Source organism: Phyllopteryx taeniolatus, chromosome 5 (genome assembly GCF_024500385.1).
Source record: "Phyllopteryx taeniolatus isolate TA_2022b chromosome 5, UOR_Ptae_1.2, whole genome shotgun sequence".
Taxonomy (NCBI): Eukaryota; Metazoa; Chordata; class Actinopteri; order Syngnathiformes; family Syngnathidae; genus Phyllopteryx; species Phyllopteryx taeniolatus.
The window spans coordinates 33,297,925-33,319,797 of NC_084506.1; the positions used below are offsets into that span (position 1 = coordinate 33,297,925).

General features: G+C 52.9%; 2 protein-coding genes across 6 annotated transcripts in view; both read right to left on the reverse strand.

The window, feature by feature from the left end:
• On the reverse strand, positions 1-9,610 carry LOC133478733 (fibroblast growth factor receptor substrate 2-like). Of its 3 annotated transcripts, XM_061775164.1 has the most exons (7): positions 7,613-8,268; positions 5,391-5,485; positions 5,196-5,292; positions 4,273-4,459; positions 1,389-1,526; positions 1,156-1,319; positions 1-1,086 (listed from the first exon to the last, which is right to left on the reverse strand). In XM_061775164.1, exons 3-7 carry the CDS (start codon positions 5,262-5,264, stop codon positions 166-168), a joined length of 1,479 nt encoding a protein of 492 aa, XP_061631148.1. In that variant the 5' UTR covers positions 5,265-5,292; positions 5,391-5,485; positions 7,613-8,268; the 3' UTR covers positions 1-165. The 3 variants fall into 3 exon arrangements, with proteins under 3 accessions (XP_061631148.1, XP_061631147.1, XP_061631146.1); XM_061775163.1 differs by lacking the exon at positions 7,613-8,268 and adding an exon at positions 9,590-9,610 and having other exon boundaries at positions 1-1,319; XM_061775162.1 differs by having other exon boundaries at positions 1-1,319.
• LOC133478728 (receptor-type tyrosine-protein phosphatase beta-like) overlaps positions 8,414-21,873 on the reverse strand; it is a 23,941-nt gene continuing 10,481 nt past the window's right edge. Inside the window, exons 5-30 of one of the 3 annotated variants that reach the window (XM_061775149.1) lie at positions 21,577-21,843; positions 21,041-21,307; positions 20,674-20,937; positions 20,330-20,593; positions 19,993-20,256; positions 19,359-19,622; positions 19,019-19,288; positions 18,305-18,568; positions 17,860-18,126; positions 16,673-16,969; positions 15,262-15,540; positions 14,460-14,609; positions 13,902-14,148; positions 13,181-13,275; positions 13,008-13,116; positions 12,849-12,926; positions 12,672-12,692; positions 12,219-12,300; positions 11,375-11,465; positions 11,231-11,307; positions 11,005-11,139; positions 10,811-10,933; positions 10,574-10,737; positions 10,313-10,448; positions 10,107-10,193; positions 8,414-9,694 (exon numbers count right to left, since the gene is read on the reverse strand). In XM_061775149.1, coding sequence (XP_061631133.1) covers positions 9,674-9,694; positions 10,107-10,193; positions 10,313-10,448; positions 10,574-10,737; positions 10,811-10,933; positions 11,005-11,139; positions 11,231-11,307; positions 11,375-11,465; positions 12,219-12,300; positions 12,672-12,692; positions 12,849-12,926; positions 13,008-13,116; positions 13,181-13,275; positions 13,902-14,148; positions 14,460-14,609; positions 15,262-15,540; positions 16,673-16,969; positions 17,860-18,126; positions 18,305-18,568; positions 19,019-19,288; positions 19,359-19,622; positions 19,993-20,256; positions 20,330-20,593; positions 20,674-20,937; positions 21,041-21,307; positions 21,577-21,843 — 4,583 coding nt within the window. In that variant the 3' untranslated portion in view covers positions 8,414-9,673. Of the gene's footprint in view, positions 9,695-10,106; positions 10,194-10,312; positions 10,449-10,573; positions 10,738-10,810; positions 10,934-11,004; positions 11,140-11,230; positions 11,308-11,374; positions 11,466-12,218; positions 12,301-12,671; positions 12,693-12,848; positions 12,927-13,007; positions 13,117-13,180; positions 13,276-13,901; positions 14,149-14,459; positions 14,610-15,261; positions 15,541-16,672; positions 16,970-17,859; positions 18,127-18,304; positions 18,569-19,018; positions 19,289-19,358; positions 19,623-19,992; positions 20,257-20,329; positions 20,594-20,673; positions 20,938-21,040; positions 21,308-21,576; positions 21,844-21,873 lie in introns of those variants that run through there. The other 2 variants (XM_061775150.1, XR_009788747.1) reach the window with 2 other exon arrangements.

Here is a 21,873-nt window from a genome sequence, read left to right on the forward strand (position 1 = left end):
TACAAACAGAAGATACTTTTATTGTGGCGGAATCAAAAAAAGTTGTGTACCTGGAAGTTACAGCAGCATGAAAAGAGCTCAATGGAATGCTTGCTTCAGTAATACTGATTTGTACCATAGAAGAAGAAGGACAACAAAGTCAAAGTTTCCGGGACAGCGTCGTTGTCACGCGGCGCTTTTGGTGGGCAGCTCGGTGCTGTTGTGGCGTGTCTTGCGCGAGGTCCCGTCGTCCCGCGGCCGCGCCTTCTGCAGGTTGGACATGGCGGCCGTGCGCTCGATGTCGATGAGGGCGTAGAGCTCGGTGCGACGCGTGGGGGTGCCGGGCGGCGGGGGCGAGGAGGGGGTGCGGGGCGTATGGGGGTCACTGCCGTCGGAGGTGCCCCGGTTGTCCATCTCCACCTCGATGTAGTTGAGCATCTTAGGCTGCTCTCCGACGCCCGGCGGCCGGCGGAAGTCAAAGTTGAAGACGGTGGGTCCGTCGGGGTGGCGGCGCGCCGTGTCAGGCCGGTGGACGCTGAGGGGAGCTGTCACGTTCTCCGTGTTGACGTAGTTGTGCGAGGGCTCCAGGGCGGCCGACGGTGGACCGTGAGGGTAGTTGAAGCCGTTAAGCGTCTTAAGGCCGCCGCCGCCGCCGCCGCCGCCCTCCTCGTCCTCCCAGCTTGACTTGCGGGCTTCCCACACGGGCGGCAGCGCTGGCAGGTTCTCGTAGTCCAGCAACGCGGTGCGCCGCTGCGCAGAGTTGTTGACATTCTGCGGGTCGGGGGTCAATGGCGGCGGGCGGTGGCAGCGGTGCGCCGGGGGCGGGTTGACCGCCGGGCTGTCAGAGCGCGGGGTGCCCGGCTCGCCGTCGGCGTGGATGTCGCTCTCTCGCGTCTCTCCCGCCTCCCGCAGCCGCCGCTGAACCGGGGTGGGGCCCAGCACGAAGCGCACGCCTTGCGGCTCCAGCAGCACCCGCGGCTCTAAGGCGTCGGACGCCTGCGGAGGAGTGGGCGGGCGTCGGGCCACCGGGGAGGCGGGGCTCTCCGGCGGCGGACTGCCGGGCGGCGCCTCATCCAGCAGACGCGCCGTGTTCACGTACGTGTGCGCCTGGAAGCAGTCGCGGCGCTCGTCAGCCGCCGCAGAGACTCTGGGGCTGCGCGGGGGCGGCGCACTTACGCTTTCGTCGGCCACCAGCAGGGGGTGCGTGGACTCCTCGCCCACCGACGGCAGGCGGGTGCTGGCCACGGACGGGTGGCGGCTGGACGGGTGGGAGGGGACCTCGCCCACTGACGGGATCCGCGACACGCCGTTGGGCACCGTGGGCACCGAGTAGCCCAGGGCTGAAACACAAACACCAAATTATGAGCAAACGTTCCAAAAGACGTGTGCCTGCGTTCTTGTGCGTGTACCTGCAGGGGAGAGTGGCGCCCCCTGGTGGCTGGAATCCAACACAGCTTCCTCCACAACACTGATGCTGTGACTGTGCATGACTTCCTGCAGCATGTTGAAGATTTCCTCAGCACGCACGCACTTGAACGCAAAGATGCCTGTGTCTCACACACACGCGCACACGCACACACAATCATTATCAGCGCTTGAGACTGCGACCATTGGTTGCATATGCAACCTTTTCTCCAGCTTGTGCGATGAAAAATGTCATCTTTGTCGCATTTGCGCGCGTGCATGTTTTCATGGTTGAAAGTCGCCTTTCCCCCCCACTGCAATCTTCTCCTGCATGAGAGAGAGAGAGGCGCGCTGTGACGCCATCGCAATCGTGATGATCCCGTTGGCTGCCTGCTGCAACATGCAGTCATTGATTCTTTCAGTTCGGGCTGCACTATTATCAACAGCACCGTCACGTACACGCGCACCACATATGCGTGCTACAACGTACGCCGTTGTCTGACGCTGGCCCGCAACTTACTCATTTTGAATGACAAGTGTGAGCCTTCAAGTCATCTGGACTGCCGGCGAGCAAGCGAGCTAGCCCCCACCGACCTCGGGAAGTCCCACAAAGCGGTAAACTCCTCCTCCTGCAAGTCACCCGCAGCTATTCTTTTTGCACACAGCATTAGCAATGCTGCTACATTTGTCACGGGAATAAAACCAGAAGTTGTTTCCCCGAGTGCCGTCTCGTGCAAGCGTCTCAACATGACAAGGGCGTGTGTGTTAGTGTGTTTGTGTGGGGGTGAGGAGGGGAGAGGGGGTGCAAAGTTAAACAGCCCAGACTCCTTTAAAGAGGATTGTATAGGAAAACAAACCTATGATGAAAATAAAGTGCAATAACTGCAGTAGTAATGATTCATCCATGTTCTGTTTGGGACTACACGTCGAAATAGGGAAATTGGTTTGCTCTGCTGGTCAATAATTAGCAAAATCGAGTGAATAATCATAAATGATACGGTTGCGGTAATGCTCAAAATGAAGTGGTAACTTTTCCCAGGGGAAGAGCGTTAGGAGCCCTCACTAGAAGAACTGGCCCCTATGAGTCCAACAAATCATCAAATAAAAGTCAAGCCGTTTAATTGACCCGTTTTGGCAGCACGCTGGACGACTGGTTAGCGGGTCCGCCTCACAGTTCTGGGGACCGGGGTTCTAATCCTGTGTGGAGTTTGCATGTTCTCCCCGCGCCTGCGTGGCTTTTCTCCGGGCGCTCCGTTTTCCACCCACATCCCAAAAACATGCGTGCTAGGTTCATTGACAACTCTAAATTGCCCGCAGGTGTGAATGTGAATGTGAGCGCGAATGGCTGTTCGTTTGCGATTGGCCGGGAACCAGTTCAGGGCCGACGATAGCCGGGATAGGCTCCAGCACGCCCGCGACCCGCACGAGGGGAAGCGGCTCACAAAATGGATGGCTGACCCGTTTTGTCTGCTACTGCTTGTTGCGGACAAACTTGTTCACAGTAACCTAATTTGCAGTCACTGTCAATCTAAACTATTGTATGCTCCTCACACACATCCGAATCCGATGCCCCAGCCTCTCCATGTGGAGGAGCAGCGCCTCTACTCTTCTCACCCGCTCTCTAAGGGAGAGCCCGGACACCCTGCGGAGGAAACTCATTTGGGATCTCGTTCTTTGGGTCACAGTGTACAATTGCCGGTACTTTCTCGGTTCGTTTGGCTTCCGCGGAGGGCTCTCGCCGTCTGCACAACCTTCCACACCGATTCCCACCCGTTAGAAATGAAAGTGATAGTAGTTCCGCACATAGGGCCCAGCCGCCCGACCCGCCAACTTCAACAACTCCAAAACGGTCGTCTTAACTCCACCTGCAGCTCGGGGACGGCCAATTGGAACGTGTTTTCAGTTTATGTCTTGAGCGCGTTTCCCGTGTTCCGGATTTACAGGGGCATCCGCGACGCTCACTTAGTCGCTCGCCGCGTCGAGTGCGGCTTCTGCCGACACAATGGCGCTTACGTGTGACGCGCCCCCCGCCGGCCAGTAGGTGAGTCGACTCAGAGGATTCGCCCAATCGATATTGAATGGCAGTGACCCCTAGCGCTTGTCGTCAAGTGGTGCGCAAGCAGTCTGCAGTTCGCTATAGCGGGTCTTAACATAGTTTGACGCATATATGCCAGAGTGTATTGTTAGATCGCCTGTTTTGTATGTGTTCGTAGCAATAATGTGTTCATTATTTTGAGGGATAGAAGTACCCCGATTTGGCAAGGGGTTTTTAGCTTTGGGCTAGTCATTTTTGTGAACAAAAAAGAAACCAAGCTGCGATGTATTTGAACATTCAATAGGTTTTAATTGTTTCGTTGTACGAGTTTAGTTCTACAGCGAACTTCAACTGGACTGTCAATAAACGACTGAGCGAGCAACATTCACTCTTACTGCTCGCTACTATGCTAGCACCTTAGCATGCCGTTATTGTGAGCACTGCTCGATAGAAGTGCCGGAGCGGCGCATGGAATGGACGGCTTGCGTAAGAGCGGTCAAATTGGAGATTTGAGATGCGGTCCGATCCGATACTCGTTTTCTCGCAGACGTCCGACCGCTTTGCGGTGTCAAAGATCAGATCAGGAGACCCCTAAGTTTTACTCATCATGAACTTGATACCATTTATCCTGCTCATCTAAAAAAAGGATATTCACCTAATTTGTAGTATTTCTATTCTTTCACTTTTGTCCTTTTCATTGTGACTCAGCAGCGGTGGGGCGGTGACCTAGCGCACTCTGTTGACCATCCACCACTGTTACACACACAATCTCACACGCACACACACCTATAGCATTGCGAAGCGCCAGGTGCAAAGACGACGACGGCGAAGAGCACGCGAGCAGGGTCGCTCACCTTGCCCGGTTTGACAGCGGCGTCCGCTCTCGAAGGAGAAGAGGTTGGAGTCGTAACCGTAGCGACGCAGGCACAGGTACGGCCAGCGGACGTCGTCGCGGCGATGCGTGTGCAGGACCAGCTCGCCGTCCGTCAGCTCCATCACGCCGGCGCCCAGCTCGTTCCCGTCGTCGTCCACATTGATCACCTGCCCGTCGGAACCACGCGCACACACGCACAGAAGCTCGCTGTGTATTACATACAAAACGGTCCACTCGACCGCACTCGCAATTTGACGACCGGAAAGTCGCTCGGCCGAACTTCCCAAAGACGACACCGGATCCGGGATTTGCCGGTCCGCTCGCCTTACTAGTCGGTCGGTAAGCTCGAGCGGTCACGATCACGCTTGTCGATGACATCATCGTACGGCGCTCGGTATAAAAAAAAGGAGTCACGCGCGTCACAGCAGCTTATTGGTGGATATTTGGAACTGAAAGTTGGCAACCAATGGGAGAAGGGCTTCTCCGAGTCACAGACCAAACCAAAGGTAGAGAACATTTGTTGAGAAATGGTTCCACTGTTTTACCCCATAACTTGAGGGTGTTTTTTGTCTATGTTTTCTAAAGGCGAAATCACACAAAAACCATTTTTTTCCCCGCCACAAAACCTCAATTCCCCTGGAAGCCATTGCGCGACTTTAAAGTTCTTGTTGCACTCAGGCTGACGTGGCCATTGTAAGTACACACAACATTTGGGGGAAATCTCGCTAATGTTGCAAATGAGCAAGCTCGTATGACTTGACTTCCTTGAAATTTGGTGGGAACTCCATTTGACTCGCTCGAGTTTTGCCCCAGTGACTCGGAACTTGTTTGAAAGTATACGGTTAAGACTCGGGACTGACTTACTTGTGTCACTTCCTGCCACTTGCACGCAAATGAACCCACCTTGAATTTACTTTGATGAGTATCCGCAGTCAACTGTTTGTCTGGACAGCTTGAACAGCTACTACCCATGATGCCTTACTGCACCTGCGCGGCTCGTCTGCATGCGCACACACACACACACGCGCAGGAAACATCGTGACGACAGCAAACGCGCATGATGACATCATCGTGCCGAAGAGGACATCGTTCTCGTACCTAAGGTCTTCCTCCATGGTTAGCGGCGCGATCATCTGCACACCAGCCTTCGTCAGAGCAATGATGAGGATGGTGATGATGAAGGTGAAGATCAGCTGCGGATGAAAAACACCACAACAACATAAAAATGATCTTTTTGTTGTAATTGCTAGTGATGGCCTGGCCACCTCAAGAACTAATATTGATGAATTGTAAACATAGATACGATGTACTTTCACAGCCGCTATATTCACACATGCACTTATATTGTTAACATAGAAACGTTGACAACATAAAGAGCAGCATTGAGGTAGAATTGAAAGAACTTTGAATCGAATCCAAACAACAAAAAACAATGTGTGAAAATTACAAATGAATTACACGACAGTAATGTGGCAAATATAATGTTATTGCCACTGATATAGTATGACAATGATGAATAATAATACATTCAATATGTACATTGATTTGTTCTACTCCAAACTAGGCTTTACACAATCAGGATTTTTGGGGCCGATCACGATCAGCGAGTTAAAAAAAAAAAACAATAACCGATCCGACCTGTTCATTTACTGTATATACTTAATTGCTCAACAAATGATATTTACAATAAATAATGTATCTTTGTTCCTCTATTTATGCCAGTGGGGCATAGCTACAGACGGAACAAATGAATGGTCTTCTGTTAGATGGCAGGAAGGAAAGAGAGTAATTCATGTTTCCACTTTTTGTGAGATTTTTCAATTGTAAAATAAGTTCCTTGGCTCCATAAAGGTTGGAAATCACTGCTCGAGTCAGATCGTGGATTCTAATCAGTCAGGTCAAACCAACATTACAACGTGACACAAATAATGGGCGCTAACTTACTGTAATTAAATTACTTTATTTTTAATTCAATTACTTCACCCACACCGAAACTTTAAGAGCACGATTCGACAGAACGGCATGTGCACATGTTTACGTCCAACCGTTCATGCTACCGCTAGCTTGCTAGGCTACATAACGTTTTTGTTGCCTGCTTGCGAGCCGTATCTTATTAAAAGTACGTGAACATACCTCCAGCAAGCCCTAAACGAACGTCCTCTGCTTTCCTGAGCACCGGGGACGGCCGGCAAACGTTTTTCCCCATTTTGACCTTATAATACAGTCGGGTCGCTCCAGTCTTGTCGTCGCCACGGTAACTAGTGTATCCGGTCGCATTTGAGTTGACAAGATAAAGCCCAATGATCGTAAAAAACGGGATGCGGAATACAAGACTTTATTTCAGTAATCTGACAGTGCAATCGTGAAAGAGCAAATTTGTCTTGTAGTTTGATCCAGGCATTATGTGGTGTCTGTTCCACACCGCCAACGTTTTTTGTTTTTTTAAATAACTTTATTGGCTGTGAGATATTTCCAATAGAATATCAAAGACACGCGACAAGGCTAAAAATAAACTAGGTTTTGGATTCAAATATACTGTGCACGCGGCGACGCCGAGTAAATGTCTTTTGCGGAGCCGATCGATCGGCGAATGACATTAAAGGCAATCAGCATAAAATGCTAAATATCGGCCGATACTGATCATCCCGATGACATCGGTGTAAAGTCTACGACAAACATATGTATCACAATGGATTTAAAAATGACATATTAGGAGTCCGCCCAAAGAAAGCTGGGATAGGCTCCAGCTCGCCCGCGACTCGCGTGAGGAGAAGCAGTACGAAAGATGAATGAATGAATAAATATTAGGAGTCCTAATTTTGGACATATGAAATCCTAAAATATTTGACACACAAGGTTGAACATGCTGACCATAATGTATTTCAAAAATGAATTAGTGCTTTAAAAAAAACATGTCCAACGACCCCCCCCCCCCCTCCAAAAAAAAAAGTAAGAATTGTTTTATTGCGTAAACAAAACACACAAAAAAACGCAATGAAAACATGTTAGCACTGACAACGAAGGTTTACCTTAAGATGAATCAAACGTACACATGTAGTTCATAGAAGGCGTTTATGGAAGCCAGAAATTAATCAAAAGTTGACTAGTCCAACATGAGGAGAGGACAAGTTTATTGAAGGAAGGAGGAAGAGAATTTTAAGTGAAAACAGTTGTTTGCTGAGTTCTCCTGTGATGCCACCTACAACTTACTTTCTTGCTTTGCACGACTAAGCTAATAGGCTAGGCTAACATTAATTAGACGAGCACACACCCGGGAGAAAAAGAAGAAAAGTCGCAAAAAGAAAGCAGGACAAACTCACCGCACAACAAAAACTTGAAGCCGACGCGAGGAAGTCCAAACGGGGCGTCCGGCGGCCGAGCAGCTCCGACGGACGCTAAGCATTAGCATTTGCAACACTTAGCTTAGCATTAGCATCATTAGCCCCACTGCTACACGAGCTCCTCCGCCGCCGCCGCGTCCATCTTTTCTTTCCTCTTTCCTCCTCCTCCTCCGCCAAAAAAAACAAAAAAATAAACAATCCCAAAGGCGTCTAACGCTCGCGTTGGCGCACAAGTGGCAACGAAAAGCGGCTGGAAGCCATCGAGAGTCGCCGAAGCATCCGCAAGCTGCCGTCCAACGGCGACGTACAAAAATAAATTTTAAAAAAAAGGAAAAAGAAAAAGCAACTTTGCTGGCCTCAAAGTTGCCCACAAAAACTTCACACGAACCAGGAGACGACTACAGACAGCCAATCACGACACAGCCAACCAAAGGCTAGCCAATCATGGGCCGGCCGATCACGACCCAGCCAACCGCGAGCCAGCCAACCTCGAGCCAGCCAATCTTGAACCAGGAAGTCCCTACCCAACTAGCTACTACCAACTTCTTTTTTTTCTTTATCTTTTTTTTCAACAATTTTTATTGAGAATATTCAAATGACAAGAAACAAGAAAATACAAAAATACAGTAAGACAGTATAAAGTCATTAATACATCAAATAATAAAAACGAGGAGCCAGGGCTATTTTGATTTTTTTTTTAAAACAACAACAAACCACAAAAAAAAAAAACATTAAATGAAGCTCATTTTATTTATATATATATTTTTTTTTTGAGGGGGGGGGGGGGGGGGGGGTTGTTGGACGACTGGTTAGCACATCTGCCTCACAGCTCTGGGGACCAGGGTTCAAATCCCCGGCCTCACCTGTGTGGAGTTTGCATGTTCTCCCCGTGCCTGCGTGGGTTTTCTCCGGGCACTCCGGTTTCCTCCCAGGTCCCAAAACCATGCGTGGTAGGTTGATTGAGGACTCTAAATTGCCCATAGGTGTGAATGTGAGTGCCAACGCTTGTTTGTTTCTATGTGCCCTGCGATTGGCTGGCGACCCGAAGATAGCTGGGCTAGGCTCCGGGAGCCCGCGACCCGACTGAGGATCACCAGTAAAGAAAATGGATGGATGGATGGATGGACATTTTTTTTTTTTTTTTGAGCGACTACCTAGCATCGACGCGAGCCACCATAGACATATTGGTAGATACGCCAGGGCAATGAAGCAGCCCGGCTACCGACGTGTTTATAAAGCGGCCATCTTGGAGAGGTCGACCTTCCCATAGAAGGCAATGGATGGACACTGAAATTAAGTCTTAACTTGCTTATTCCTCAATCTATTTTCATGAGGGTGACTGTTTTGTCAACGCCAAAGTGCTAAAATGCTATCAATAAACAACTTTTTTTTTTAAACAAAAAAAAAAAAGAAAAACATTTAAATATATTTTTTTCATGTGAAAGGGAATCCCCGTACCCGTGTCGCAATTGTACGCCGCTTTACGCAACCGCATGCAGCACAACATACCGGTATCATTGGTCTTTTGGTTTTCTTGCCATACACACACAATGAATGCGCCACCCTAGCTTAGCGTCACAGTCGGCATGGAGCTCAAAAATGCGCGTCATAGCTACCAAACACATATCTGTGCTAGCCACAGTTCAGACTTCCTCTCATCAGCAAACAAAGACGTCTTGTTGTTGTTTTAGCACATTTAGTATGCATTTCAATAATATTAATAATTTAAAAAGGCACGCTCGACTATACACCCATTAACAGCGTGTTTATGTGCTTAACCCAACACAAAATTAACTAAAAAGAATGAAACAAAACACATTTTGTTCCTCATGTTCCAGAAAAAAATACATCGACAATAATAACAATGAAATAAAGAATATCTGCTAAGTCCCGCAGAAATGTGCAAAATCATAAGCCACAAAATAAAAAAACACACAAACAATCTTCATACGTCACCGTTTGGATGACGTCATATGTATACGCAAGCTCTTCACACAGCTCATTTTAATGACGTCATCTGGGCAGAATTGTCTTATGATGTCAAGGTCGCACACACAGCTTCTGAGGACACAACACAACACAACACAACGATGATCATCCCTCACACAAGCACGCACACAAGCACACGCGCACACACACGCACACAGACACACTCAGAAAGTAGTGTTGTTCAAATTTACAAAAATACAAAACACCACCATTAAGCAAACACACACACAATACAATACAAAAACAATACAACACGTGCAAAACAAGACAAAAACACAAAACAACACAATACGCAAAATGGATGGAGGGCTAAAAAAAAAAACATGCGATCCAGAACCAAAAACACATTGAAACCCCCCCCCCCTCCAAAACACACGCAAAAGACAGAAAACTACATCTACGTGAAAAGGAGGGGGAGAAGAGGAAGAGGAAGGAAAAGGAAAAGAAAAAGAAGGAGGAAGAGGAGAAGACGACGAAGACTGACCTGGCTCAAGCTGACGTTTTCGAACACCGTCGTGTTCCTGGCTCGCAGCACGTCGCTGACGCACTGATGCACGAACGCGTATTGACGCTGGACAAACGCACAGGTGACAACAACTTGGGCAAAGCACAAGTCAGATGTTTTCCGCGGCTCATCGCATTTCGAGCGCAAATCCCTAAGCAGGATTTCAGGCCTGAACGCACACCAACCTCGGTCTGCAGCATGTGTGAGCGGTGCAAGCGTAGTTGCCAAACGCATCCATAAACGTCCAGCGTGTCGCACGTGTCCGACTGCTGCAGGAGGCGGTCCAGCGCCACGAAGGTTCCCGTGCGACCCACGCCCGCGCTGACACCCCCAAAAACCGCACAAACCACACATCCATTTGTTTCAGTGCACTATTGTGATTCCTGCCTCCGTGTCCGTTGTGTACCTGCAGCGCACAACCGTGTACTCGTAGCGCTGTCGCGTACCTGCAGTGTACGATGGTGGGTCCGCCAGCCGGACTTCTGTTGACAAAATCTCGGACGGTTCTGACGAAGTGGACCAGCGCCCGCGTGCCGTCAGGGACGCCGTGATCGGGCCACACCGTAAAGTGGAAATGACGAACCACGCGCTCGTGCCGCGGATCGTCCTCCTGACACACACGCAGACACACGTGTCACACGTACGCCGCGGTCGCCGGGGCGCGCGTCTCCCGCGGCGCTTACGATGCAGATGCGGAACTCTCGGATGGTCCACTCGGGCAGCGTGGACTCGGAGGTCACGCGGACGATCAGGTCGCCGTAGTAAAGCGGCTCCCGGTCCGCCGGCCAGTAGCGGTCGCACTTCACCTGATGGCGCAAACGTCTTGATCGAGTCTTTGCGGCACTATCGCGCTTCGCGTTCACCGCTGCGTACGCACCCGCCCTTTCTCCACACACTGCGTCAGCATGACCGCGTTGTAGACGTTTTGCTCCCAGACCATCTTCCAGAAGTCGTCTTTCGTTCCCGGCAGCGGCCCCTGGGTGGCGATGTACTCGCGCCGGAAGCGATTGCCCTCCCATCGCAACACGACAAGCGCAATAAGGTCAAGGCGGCTTCGGGTTATCGCGGGAGTACGGCGGTGCGCGCGCGAGAAGCGGTCTTACGGGGACGTAGCTGGCATTGATGTAGTCGGAGGAGAGGTCGTCATCCACGCACGTTAGCTTGACTCTCGTTGAGTCGTCTGCAAACAAATGCGCGTTTCAGCGAAAACACGCCTTCGTTCAATCGGACGCGCGTTTATGTCTCACAGGGCAGGATGTTGTTGTATCGGTTCTTGCCGCGGTTCTCCGGCAGCAACGCGGCGTCCGTGGCTTGGTTGCGGCCCACGTCCTTCAGACTCTGATGACGCAAAGAAAACATCAGGAAAAACCTTGAAGCGCCCCAACAAAAAGCGTCAACGTGGCGCCGCCTTGACTTAGGATTCGACTCCTTCCGTGACCAACCCCCCAGAACTCCATCAAATAGATTTTCCCACATTCCAATTGATTTCCATTCAAATCCGTCTCAGCTGCCGATAACCGCCATTTTTCTGTTACGAATTTTCAACGTCAACATTTATTTGTAGCTCCTCGACACGTCGAAGTTGTCGTCACACCGGCCGCCGTATTAAGGCGCGTCATAATTGACGGGCGGCCCCGTCAAAGATCCGATCGAAATGCAGTGGCGTGACCTTCAAAAGGCCGTTCAAGCGCAAAGTGCAAACCGTTGTGCAAGAAAAAGTGGGCCAAAATATCTCCGCAGAGACGCACGCCAAAGACTCAGTTCCAGAAAATGCTCGATTCGAGTTGTTGTTGCCGAGGATGGCCCGACCGGTTCTTAGGTTGAGGGGGGGGGGGGGGGGGGGGGGGCAATACTCTTCCCTTCATAAAGGAAATCAGCATTTAAAATGAACTTGGGTTATAGTTGTCTGATCTTTACATTTGTTGGATGATCTGAAACAAAAGTGGGGAAACGATGCAAAAAAAGGAAGAATTTCAGGCGGACAATACTTTTTCACAGCATTGGATACAAAGCATAATAGAGGGCTCTCCTCGCTGGTGGGAGGAGCTAGGAAGTCGCAAATACAGAAATGAGATGATCCCCGCGGGTCACCTCGTACTGCTCGGAAAGCAGGAAGTGGGCGTCGGCCTGAAGCTTGTCGCAGTGGCGCTCAAAGTCGATGACGTTGACGGGACTGGAAGAAAGACACCAAGAAGGGATTGCGGAAACCAGGGGCGACTGCGAAAAAGCACTTCGACAAAAGTCACAAATGCGTTCGAAAAGGGGATTCGAAAAAAGACATATTACAAATTGAAGATAATTCAAAACTACACAAAATATTGTTTCCAAAAACTGAAAAACATATATTTTTTCAAAAAACAAGAAAATCATTTCAAAACTAATCAAATTATACAAAAAGTATTGAACATTTTTTTTTTTTCTGCACACTAAAAATTACAAATGAGTATTAAAAAAAGGCAAAAAAAAAAGTATTGAAAAAGCTGAAAAAGCAACATTTTTGGAAGAAACAGTCTCGAAAGTACAGAAAGTCTTTCTTTTTCTTACCTTGTCATGCGGCGACACTTCCTGAGACGGAAAAAAATAAGTTGGTGACGTCGTTGGTGTACAACAACAACAACAACAACAAGTTAACAGCTGACACTTTGAACACACTTTCATCACACCATTAGTGTGTGTGTCTGTGTGTGTGTGTATATACCATGACAAGTCATATGACCTCACCCTCTGACCCCCAGGTGACCTCTTGGCAAAGCTCGCTCTCTTCTCACACACATGTTGACTGATGAACTCTCCTGCACACTTAACACGCATGCACACACATTAGACACACAAGTGCAATTGTGAGCGAAAACAACACACACAGACACAAACGTGAGTTACGTTTTGCGTTGCGCATGTCGTCTGCAGACCATCAGCGCCGCCAGCGTCGCCATGACGACCGTCACGAAGACGGCGGCGCCGATTCCTCCGGCCGCGCCGCTCGCGGGGCCTGCGGACCGGACGAGAGAGGTCAGAGGTCACGTGCGAGCGCCGACCCGCGCGCGAACGCTCACCTGCGGCGGTTCGCACGGGCAGCGACAGGAAGGTGTCGGCGTACAGCGGCGCAGAAACGGCGTCGGACGTTCGCGTGAACGCTCGGATGCTCAGCCTGAAAGACAAACGTGGCGACCGCTCACGTCTTTGCATTCGTACATGATGATGTCCTGCTGGAGGCGTGCGCCTGTGTGCGCTGGTGTCGTGTTAATGCCGTGTGCGTGCGTGCGTGCGTACGTGTGGGGCTCAAAGATAAGAGCAGAACAAGAAAAGGACACATCAGCCCTAAGAGATGAGCGCAGGAGTACAAACTCCAAAACGGGAGGATGGCCGCCTCAGAAAGCGCAGACGATGGATAAACGAGTCCAAAGAACAACTGAAGCGCGGGGGCAGCGGCATCAGCGGGACGAGGGAGCGAGCGCACACGCTCCCGCACAGCCGGGGGCCCCGAGCGCAGACCGGATCGGGTCGGGAACTTTATCCGCAAGGTTTCCCGACCCCATCGACTGTTTTAAAAGACAGGCCGCAGCTCTGGCGGAGGCCGGAGTGCCAGCTGAACTGTCAGCAAGGTCACAGATTCCTCTTAACTGGGGGGGGGGGGGGGGACAAAAGAAATCCCAAAACCCTTCGAAAGAGGAAGACAAGGTAAATGTTGTAAACCTGCGTATATGTGAGCGTGAGCGTGCGTGTGCGCGTACATTATGATGTCGCAATACGCATGCGGGTGTGCGTGTCGGGCACCTGTAAGCGGTCGTGGGTTTGAGGGGTCCGTCACAGAAGTGCGGTCCGTCGCGCTGCGAGGGTGAGCGGTCGCACAACCCCCCCAGAACGTCCGTCCCCGTCCCCACGGCGATGTCGTAGCCGCACGCCTCGGCGGCGGCCCCGCTGGCGAACAGAGACGTCTGGTAGGACTTGATGGACGCGTTGGACATATATTCGCCGTACGAGGGCAGAGGGTGGCGCTGCTCCGGCAAAACGCTGTCCTCACCTACGCGCAACAAAACGACAGATCCTTTTGTTTGTCTAGCTGGAACTTTATTCAGCGATCGTGCTAATAAGGGTGTCATAACAATCAATGATTTTGCTAATCCTCATCTAATAACAATCACTGATCGCGTTGCTAAGCATGTAATAGCAGTCAATCGTGTATCAACAATCAGCAGTCACAATAGCAGGAGTGTCATCGCAATCGGGGATCATGCATACAATAACAATGGGCAATCCCGATAATAACGGCGTAATAACAATCCGTGACAGCGGCGCTACAGTTGCGAACGTGCGCGCGTGACGGCTTCCTGCCTTCGGACTCGGTGACGACGACGCTGAAGAATTTGACGGCGCCGTTGACGTCGCTGAACCAGCTGCAGTTGAAGCGGAACAAGATGGACGACGCGCTCGCCAGCGCCGATGCGGCCTCCACTCGCGTGTTGACGGGTGGCACCGGAGGACCTGAGGACAGGGCGACCGTTTCAGGCAAAGTTGACCGTTGGACACGCGCACGTAGTATCCGCATCACATGATGAACTTTTGAACCAAATGTATCCAATACCTGCCTGACATAAAAGGGGGACGGAACTAAAAACCTTTTTTTTTTTTTGCGTGCTTCCACGCGTCAAAAGACACCAAGAATAAGAATGAAACAATTTCCCACCATCTGAGGGGGCCGCCACATTTGGCAACAGCGACCAAAATGAACATCGCAACGTCTGGCGCTCGTGCGGCGAAGGTCACGTGACCGGAAGCCAGAAACAGCCGGAGGAGGCTCGGATCGGGCAGGCGCGCTAGCCAGTCAAAATGATTCATACCATTAAGAGAAAAGCAGTAGCATGCATTTAACTTATGTATTTATTTCTGTGAACACAATAAACACAGTCACTATCAACGATTAACAAGGGAGGTGGAGAGAGGCTACAGTGGATCTAAAAAGTCAACACACCCCCGTTCCAATGGCGGCTTTTTGGAAGGATAAGGGTTAGGGGGCCTCGGTGCAATTAACAGAAGGCACGACGGGATGCTTTCAAGTTTGGGCTTGCCACCAACTGGTAAAAGTCTGCCGTCGAGGGTCCAAACGGGCCAAATTGGAGCGGCGCTCGGTACTTACGGTCGATCATGGTGACCACGTTGTCGCGCGCCGGTTCGCTGGCGCTGCCGTCCGAGATGACTTTCACCCTCACGTCGTAGCGCTTGTGAGGCTCCAGCAGGCCGATCACGTAGTCGGCCGGGCGCCGGTCCCAGCGGCGCGAGTAGACCAGACTCCCCGAGTCCTCATGCGCGCACTCCACAGCGTAGGAGTCAAAGTCGGTCTCCGGGGGCGCCCAGGAGCAGGAAACAGACGTGGAGCTGCGGGGGCGGCAGCGGAGGCCCACGACCGGCGACGGCTCTGCGGAAGCGCCGGATCGGTTAAGAAAACGGCAATCGGGTCACCTTCCGGCTATCTTGAGCCACTGGCGACGCGGTCCGAAACGGAGTCTGAATCGTGTCGACAATTGAAAAGCTGGCATTTTGTCTCGCCGGCACGGCGGACGAGCGGTTAGCGCCTCAAGAGTTCAGAGGTCAAGAACGCAAGTCAGATCGATCGCAGACTCCAAACCGTTGGCTGGCGACCGGTGCGGGGCGCCGGAAAGGTACCCGGGTGAGGATGTGCGCGTTTCATTCAGCATGAGCGGTTAGCACCTCTGCCCCCACACTTTTGCGTTTGAATCTGGGCTGTGTGCACTTAGCGTGCTAGCGTGTTAGCCTTCAGCGGGTTTTTCCTCTCACGGTCAAAAAAGGTTCCATACGTTTGTCTTTCATGCAGCGTCCATTATTTGTCTCCTGGTGGTCTGAAAGGAGCGGGGGGTCTTCGGTCTACCGGGGCATTTGGAGCTTACAGACAGCGTTAGAAAACATTTTCGCGAGCTCAGTTAGTGTCGTAGCTGCTCATTGGGTTGTCGGAAGTCTTTGACTGACTGGGATTCGGACCTTTGTATTGCGCTCAAATCCTTCAGGCGTCGTCAGACTTGAAATATTTCACGCGTGTCCCGGACTCGCCCTCCATTTGGAAAACGGTTTGCTTTCTTTTGGCAGGCACGTGTCACGAGCGTTCTTGACTCGCCGCGCACACGAGACTCTCTCGCATCCAAACCGCCGCCGTTGGTGTTTTATCGCACAGTTGACAGCGTTACGTTCGCTTTCTTCTGCGGCCTTCATTTCCGAAAAAGAAAACTAACTTTCCTAAAATGAGGAGATCAGTGCCAAGATATTTTCACCAAAATGAATATATTTCGATTTCTAGTTCTGTGCATCCTCACTTTCTTAAAAAGGTGTTCAACAAAGCACTTTCAAAGTGTAAATGTTTTCAAAATGGGCTGTTGTCATGTTCTTCATTGTTGTTAACTTCTGTCCAAGTGTTTCACGACTTGGTGACAAGAGGAAACCGCGGGCGCCAGGGTGGCGACAGTTGAGACCCGATGCCCGAAGAAGAGCCGAGCGCAATAGAAAACGCATGTTTGAGTGTGGGTGACGCCACCTACTGGTGCGAACGCTGCGCTGGACGGGCGGGCTGTAGGAGGGCGCGGCCCCGCCCCCGCCCCGCGAGGCTCCGCTGACTGTGCGCAGGCTGACGTTGTAGAGGCGTCCGGGGAACAAGCCTCTCAGGATCCGACTGGCGGACCGGCGACTCTCGTACGGGTTGACCGCGAAACCGCGGTCGGGAGGCGTCCAGCGCACGTCGAAGTCGTCGTAGTCGCAGTCCGCGGGGGCGGTCCAGGCGACCTCCAGGGACGTGTTGGTCACCCCTCGGAAGAGCAAGGAGCCCGGCGATCTGGGAGCTGAGAGGCACGACGCATTAGCGCTCGAGCCCCGACCCCTCCCGACAACACTGCGACTCTATGCCTATCCGCCATTTTGGACGAGTAGGGCTGTAATGGTAAAGTTTGGAATCGGGAAACGTACAACTTTAAGGCACAAACCCGTGCCAGCTTCGGCAAGGCAGAACTACGACACGCCCCTTCCGAGTCCTGGAATTCGGGCCACGAATCCAGAAAAAGCCGTACGAGCTACGTGCGATTGGCTGGCGTACCCCGCCTCCTGCCCGATGACAGCTGGGATAGGCTCCGGCGCGCCCGCGAAACCGCGTGAGGAGAAGCGGCTCCCAAAATGGATGCATGGATGGAAGTCTCCTCCAACTGCGCGTCATTTGACTACTTTTTCCGGTGGCGGTCATCTGGCCGGTGTGAGCAAAACTGCGCTAATGCTAGTCGGACCGCACGGAACACTAATAACTAATAACTAACCGTTACTAATTGCTGAGCATTTGGTCTCCCCGTTGCACGCCCCTGCATGCACGCATGCAGGGGCGTGCAAAGGGCGGACGGCGCGGCGGCCCACGACACAGAGTGAGCTTTGCACGCCGCTGCAGTCGACGAGATCCAAACCGCTTGCCGTCAGAAAACCTCCACATGGCTGACGTGGCTTCTACCCGGAAGAAAATAGACGTGCCAGGCCGGGGAAGTGGTATCGGTGTTGAGTAAGAGCTCAACAGCTCCGTATCGCTGCATCCCTCGTTATTAAAATGGATCCATTTGTAATTATGCCACGGCAATGATATCAAAGATGGCGTCCAAGTCGTGTTCCAAAAGAAAAAAAACCACATTTCTCAAGTGATTCGGATTCGTGAGCGATTGTGAACACAGCCGGTCCGCGGCGGTCGGGGTCTCACCTGTCCTCCCGTGCACGCCGGTGCCGTTCACGAGCTCGCCGCTGAGGCTCAGGACGTCGACGCGGTAAAGCCGGCCCGGCGTCAGGTCGCCGAAAATGAACTCCACGACGTCCGACCCCAGCCGCTCCTGCGCTCGCAGCGAGCCGTCGGGGGCGGACAGTGACACCCGGTAGCCGTCCACGCCGCCCTGGCCCCGTCGCCACGACACCCGCAGCTGGTCACCGGCGTCGCCGCTCTCGGCACGCAGAGACGTGACGGCGGACGGAACTGACGGAAGACGACGCGGCGCCGACGTGAGCATCATGATGATGATGAAGTTGATGAAGGTGAAGACGATGGCATGATGATGATGACGATGATAACAATTATGACGGCAATGATGCGGACAATGGCGACGGCGATGAAGATGGCGGCGCGGTGTCGTATGTGCCGAGCATGCCCGGACCTGTCCTGGCCCAAATGTCGGAGCGGTTGCTCAAAGGTCCGCTGCGCGTGACGACCTCCATCCGGTAGACGGAACCGGGTGCGAGTCCTCCGAACCGGCAGTCCAGGCCGGACGGTCCGGTCCGGCGCCGCTCCAGCAGGACCTCGTCGGCGCCGTACAGGAGAATGTCGTACGAGTCCAAGTCGCCCGCCGGCCGGGACCAGCTCAAGGCCAGGCCGGTGCCGGTGTCGCTTTTGACGGACAGCTGGGCGGCGGCCGCGGGACCTGACGGGAGCACCGAGCGACTCGCGTCGTCAACTTGCAACGTGAATAAAGCCACCAGTCATTGAGGTCTCCCTCGCTAACAGTGATGGCCTATTTTTCCACGAGTAATGGTGAAGACACTTTTCTTTGTCGGCCAGGCCCTAACGCTGAAGACACTGACGAGATAAATACGCTCATTCCGTAAATACGCAGTCCAGTGCAAATGTCATCTGAACAACAACAATCATAAACAATGATATCGACTTAAATTCTGCCAAGTGCCAATCAGTCAAATGAATTGATTTTCAAAATGAAAATCAGCGGGCCACGCCTTTACCGTCATTGATCAAATGATTTGAAAATGAGTCGAATACGTTTGTTGTATTTGGGGGGGGGGGGCGCGTCAAGTACTGGCAGATTGTTTTCTCTCGGCTGCAGGCAGCCCACCCCGTCACAAACAGGAAGTCTTACGTGTGCGAGCCCGGGCGCTGACCCCGAGGCTTTGGACTTCGCCGCTGGTCGTCCGGACCAGGACGCCGTACCGCCTTCCCGGGCTGAGACCGGGAAAGGTGTGCCGAGCGAGGGCGCCGGTCGCCGTGGCGTTGGCGAGGACGGCGCCTCGCTCGTCCAGAAGCTGCAGGAAGTAGCCGTCGGACACGCCCGTCGCTTCCCGCCAGCTCGCCCGCAGCCCGTCGCTCCCGGCCGGATTCTCCACGAGCAGCGCCGTTACCGCCGACGGGACTGAGCGCAGCGCACGGTTCAGAGAGCGAGCGGTACCGAAGCGGCCCGACCACCCGGACCGGAAGCTCACCTGTGCGTCCGCTGGCTGTTCGGTTGCTGGAGAGGTCGCCGCTGAACGCCTGAACCGTCACGCCGTACAGCTGACCTGGCCGCAGCGAGCCGAACACGACCCGATTGTGGAGTTTGAGGACGGGCCGCGAGGCCAGCTGCTGATGCTGCCTGTACAGAACCGCCGTGTAGCCGTCCACGTCGCCCTGGCCCGGCGTCCAGCTCACCGTCAAACTGCTGCTGTCGCCGTCGTTACTCACCTGGATGTTCTTCACCTTGCTGGGAACTAAACAGGAAACCCCCATCATTATCCTCCTCCTCCTCATCGTCGTCAACAACATGACGACGAGCTGCGATTGACAGGTGTATGTGCAGCTCACGACGCCGGCGCATATTAACAATCAGAGGTCACACCGAAGAGTGTGCGACGGCAATCGACGAGCGCGCTAATTCGTGAAATATCAAGCAGTGGCCATGTTGATAAACATGTCATAACAATCAGCGATTATGTTAATGATCGCTAAATAGAATCACTGATCATGTTAATAATTGTGTAATATCAATCAGTGAAGATGCTAATAAACATGAGGATGTGAGAATGTGTGAGTGAAGCTCTGTTACACGTGTGGCATTGTTTATGCGTGTGTGCGGCTGACCCGTGCGGCCCTCGACGAACCGGGTCCTCTGGTTGGGTCCGCTGAAGGTGGACACCAAGACCTTGTAGAGGCGTCCGGGTGTGAGCGAGCTCACGCAGCACTCGCCCACGCCACCGCCCAAGGTGAGCGGAGGGAACACCTTCATGTCGTTGAATAGCAGCTGCACCTCGTAGTGGTCCACGTCGCCCAGGGCCGCCGCCCACGCCACCCAAAGCTCCCGCGAGGACCGACGGGCGACACGCAAGGAGCGCACCGCCGCCGGGACTGGACAAAGAGCGGAGCTGCAGCTGAGTCCTGGCTCGTCACTCGATCAAACACAGCGTAGCGAGAGACTCACAGGTGCAACCATGGGTGGAGGTGCTGGCCTCGTAGGTGCCGCTCCAGGTGCTGATCACCACCGTGTAGAGTCGACCCGGGACCAGGCCGTGAAAGACACATTCGTTCCGCATCCCGGATACAGTCTGGTTCTGCAGCACGGCGTTGTTGTGCTTGATGGACACGAGGTACAGGTCCAAGTCTCCGGAGGCGGGTCGCCAATACACCTTCAGGAAGTCGTCACGGGCGCCGTGTGTCGCCGTGGGGTTCTGAACCTTCGACGGTTCTAGGCAACGTCAACCATTCAAAGCAAGAACTTCATGTCTGACTCTCATCCACTTCCTGTCTGCTGCATGCGGCACTCACGTGTCCTCCCCAGGATGGAGGTGTGGTTCTGGAAGGTTCCGCTGCGAGTGCTGATGGAGATGTTGTAGAGGCGTCCTGAAACCAGGGAGCTAAAAACGCACTGGTGACTGGATTTGGAGACGACCAGCGTGTGAAGCGCCTTGTCTCGGTCCCTCAGGGCCACCACGTAACTGTCCACCTCCCCAAAAGCCGGACGCCACGACACGCTGAGGAAGTCCATGCGCCCGTTATTACTGACATTTACCTCACCAACAGCAGCGGGTACTGGGGGGAGGGGGTGGGTGGGGGATTAGCTTTAAACAAGAAGACCCACAAGAAGTTGACAACAGTTTCCTAGTGTCAGTGCTGTCCAGAGTGGCGGTCTTACCGGTGCTCCCCTCAGCCACCGTCTGCCTGGACGTGCGCCCCTCTCGGACCGTCGTCACCACCACCCTGTAGTGGGCGCCGGGCTTCAGGTCACGGAAGTTCAGGCCGGTGGCGTCGGCCGGCACGCTCTGGTTCTTGATGACGCTGCCCTCGTGGACCAGCAGGACCAAGTATAAGTCCACGTCCCCGCCGGCCTGCTCCCACTGTACCAGAAGACTCTCTGTGCTTCCCAAATTAAAAACCTGCAGCCTGGTGACCTGAGATGGAGCTGAGGGGACACCGCAACCGTCACACACAAAATGACAACGCCGCAACCACGAGGACGCAATAAGAACACCACAACCAGACACTCATCTATTTGTGTTATGCCAATTGTTCTCAGTAGGTTTGCGGGTGAGCGGAAGCCTATACCAGTTGACAACCATTCACACATTCACACTGTCCCTGAGTGGAAGTGAAGTGGACCACTACACCATCAGTGAGTCTAAGAAGCAAAATGTCCGAGACGAAAAGATGCTGAGGACAAAGAACTCTTACTGGTCCATGCGTTGACCGAGGTGGAGCTACTCAGGTTGCCACTGCTGGTCGTCACGGTGACGGTGTAAAGGCGCCCCGAGGCGAGCTCGTGGAAGGCGCACCCCGTGGCCTCCCGGGGTAAGAGGCTCCGGGCCGCGGCCGAGTCGGACCGGGCCTGTCGGATGACTGCCGTGTAGCCGTCCCACTCGCCTGACGGGGGGCGCCATTGGACATGGACGGCAGAGTCGTCGGCCCAATGGACGCGAAGCTGCAGGACGGGTCCGGGGGCTGACGAGCAAAAAAAACCTCAGAAATAGG

Excerpts from the sequence above, each read along its gene's own strand:
- LOC133478733 (XM_061775163.1), bottom strand. The coding sequence starts at position 5,264 with ATGGGTAGTAGCTGTTCAAGCTGTCCAGACAAACAGTTGACTGCGGAT. Across the intron at positions 1,527-4,272 it reads CCGCTGTCAAACCGGGCAAG|GCATCTTTGCGTTCAAGTGC; the intron begins GTGAGCGACCCT and ends TGTGAGACACAG. Across the intron at positions 1,320-1,388 it reads GGCGCCACTCTCCCCTGCAG|CCCTGGGCTACTCGGTGCCC; the intron begins GTACACGCACAA and ends TTTGTGTTTCAG.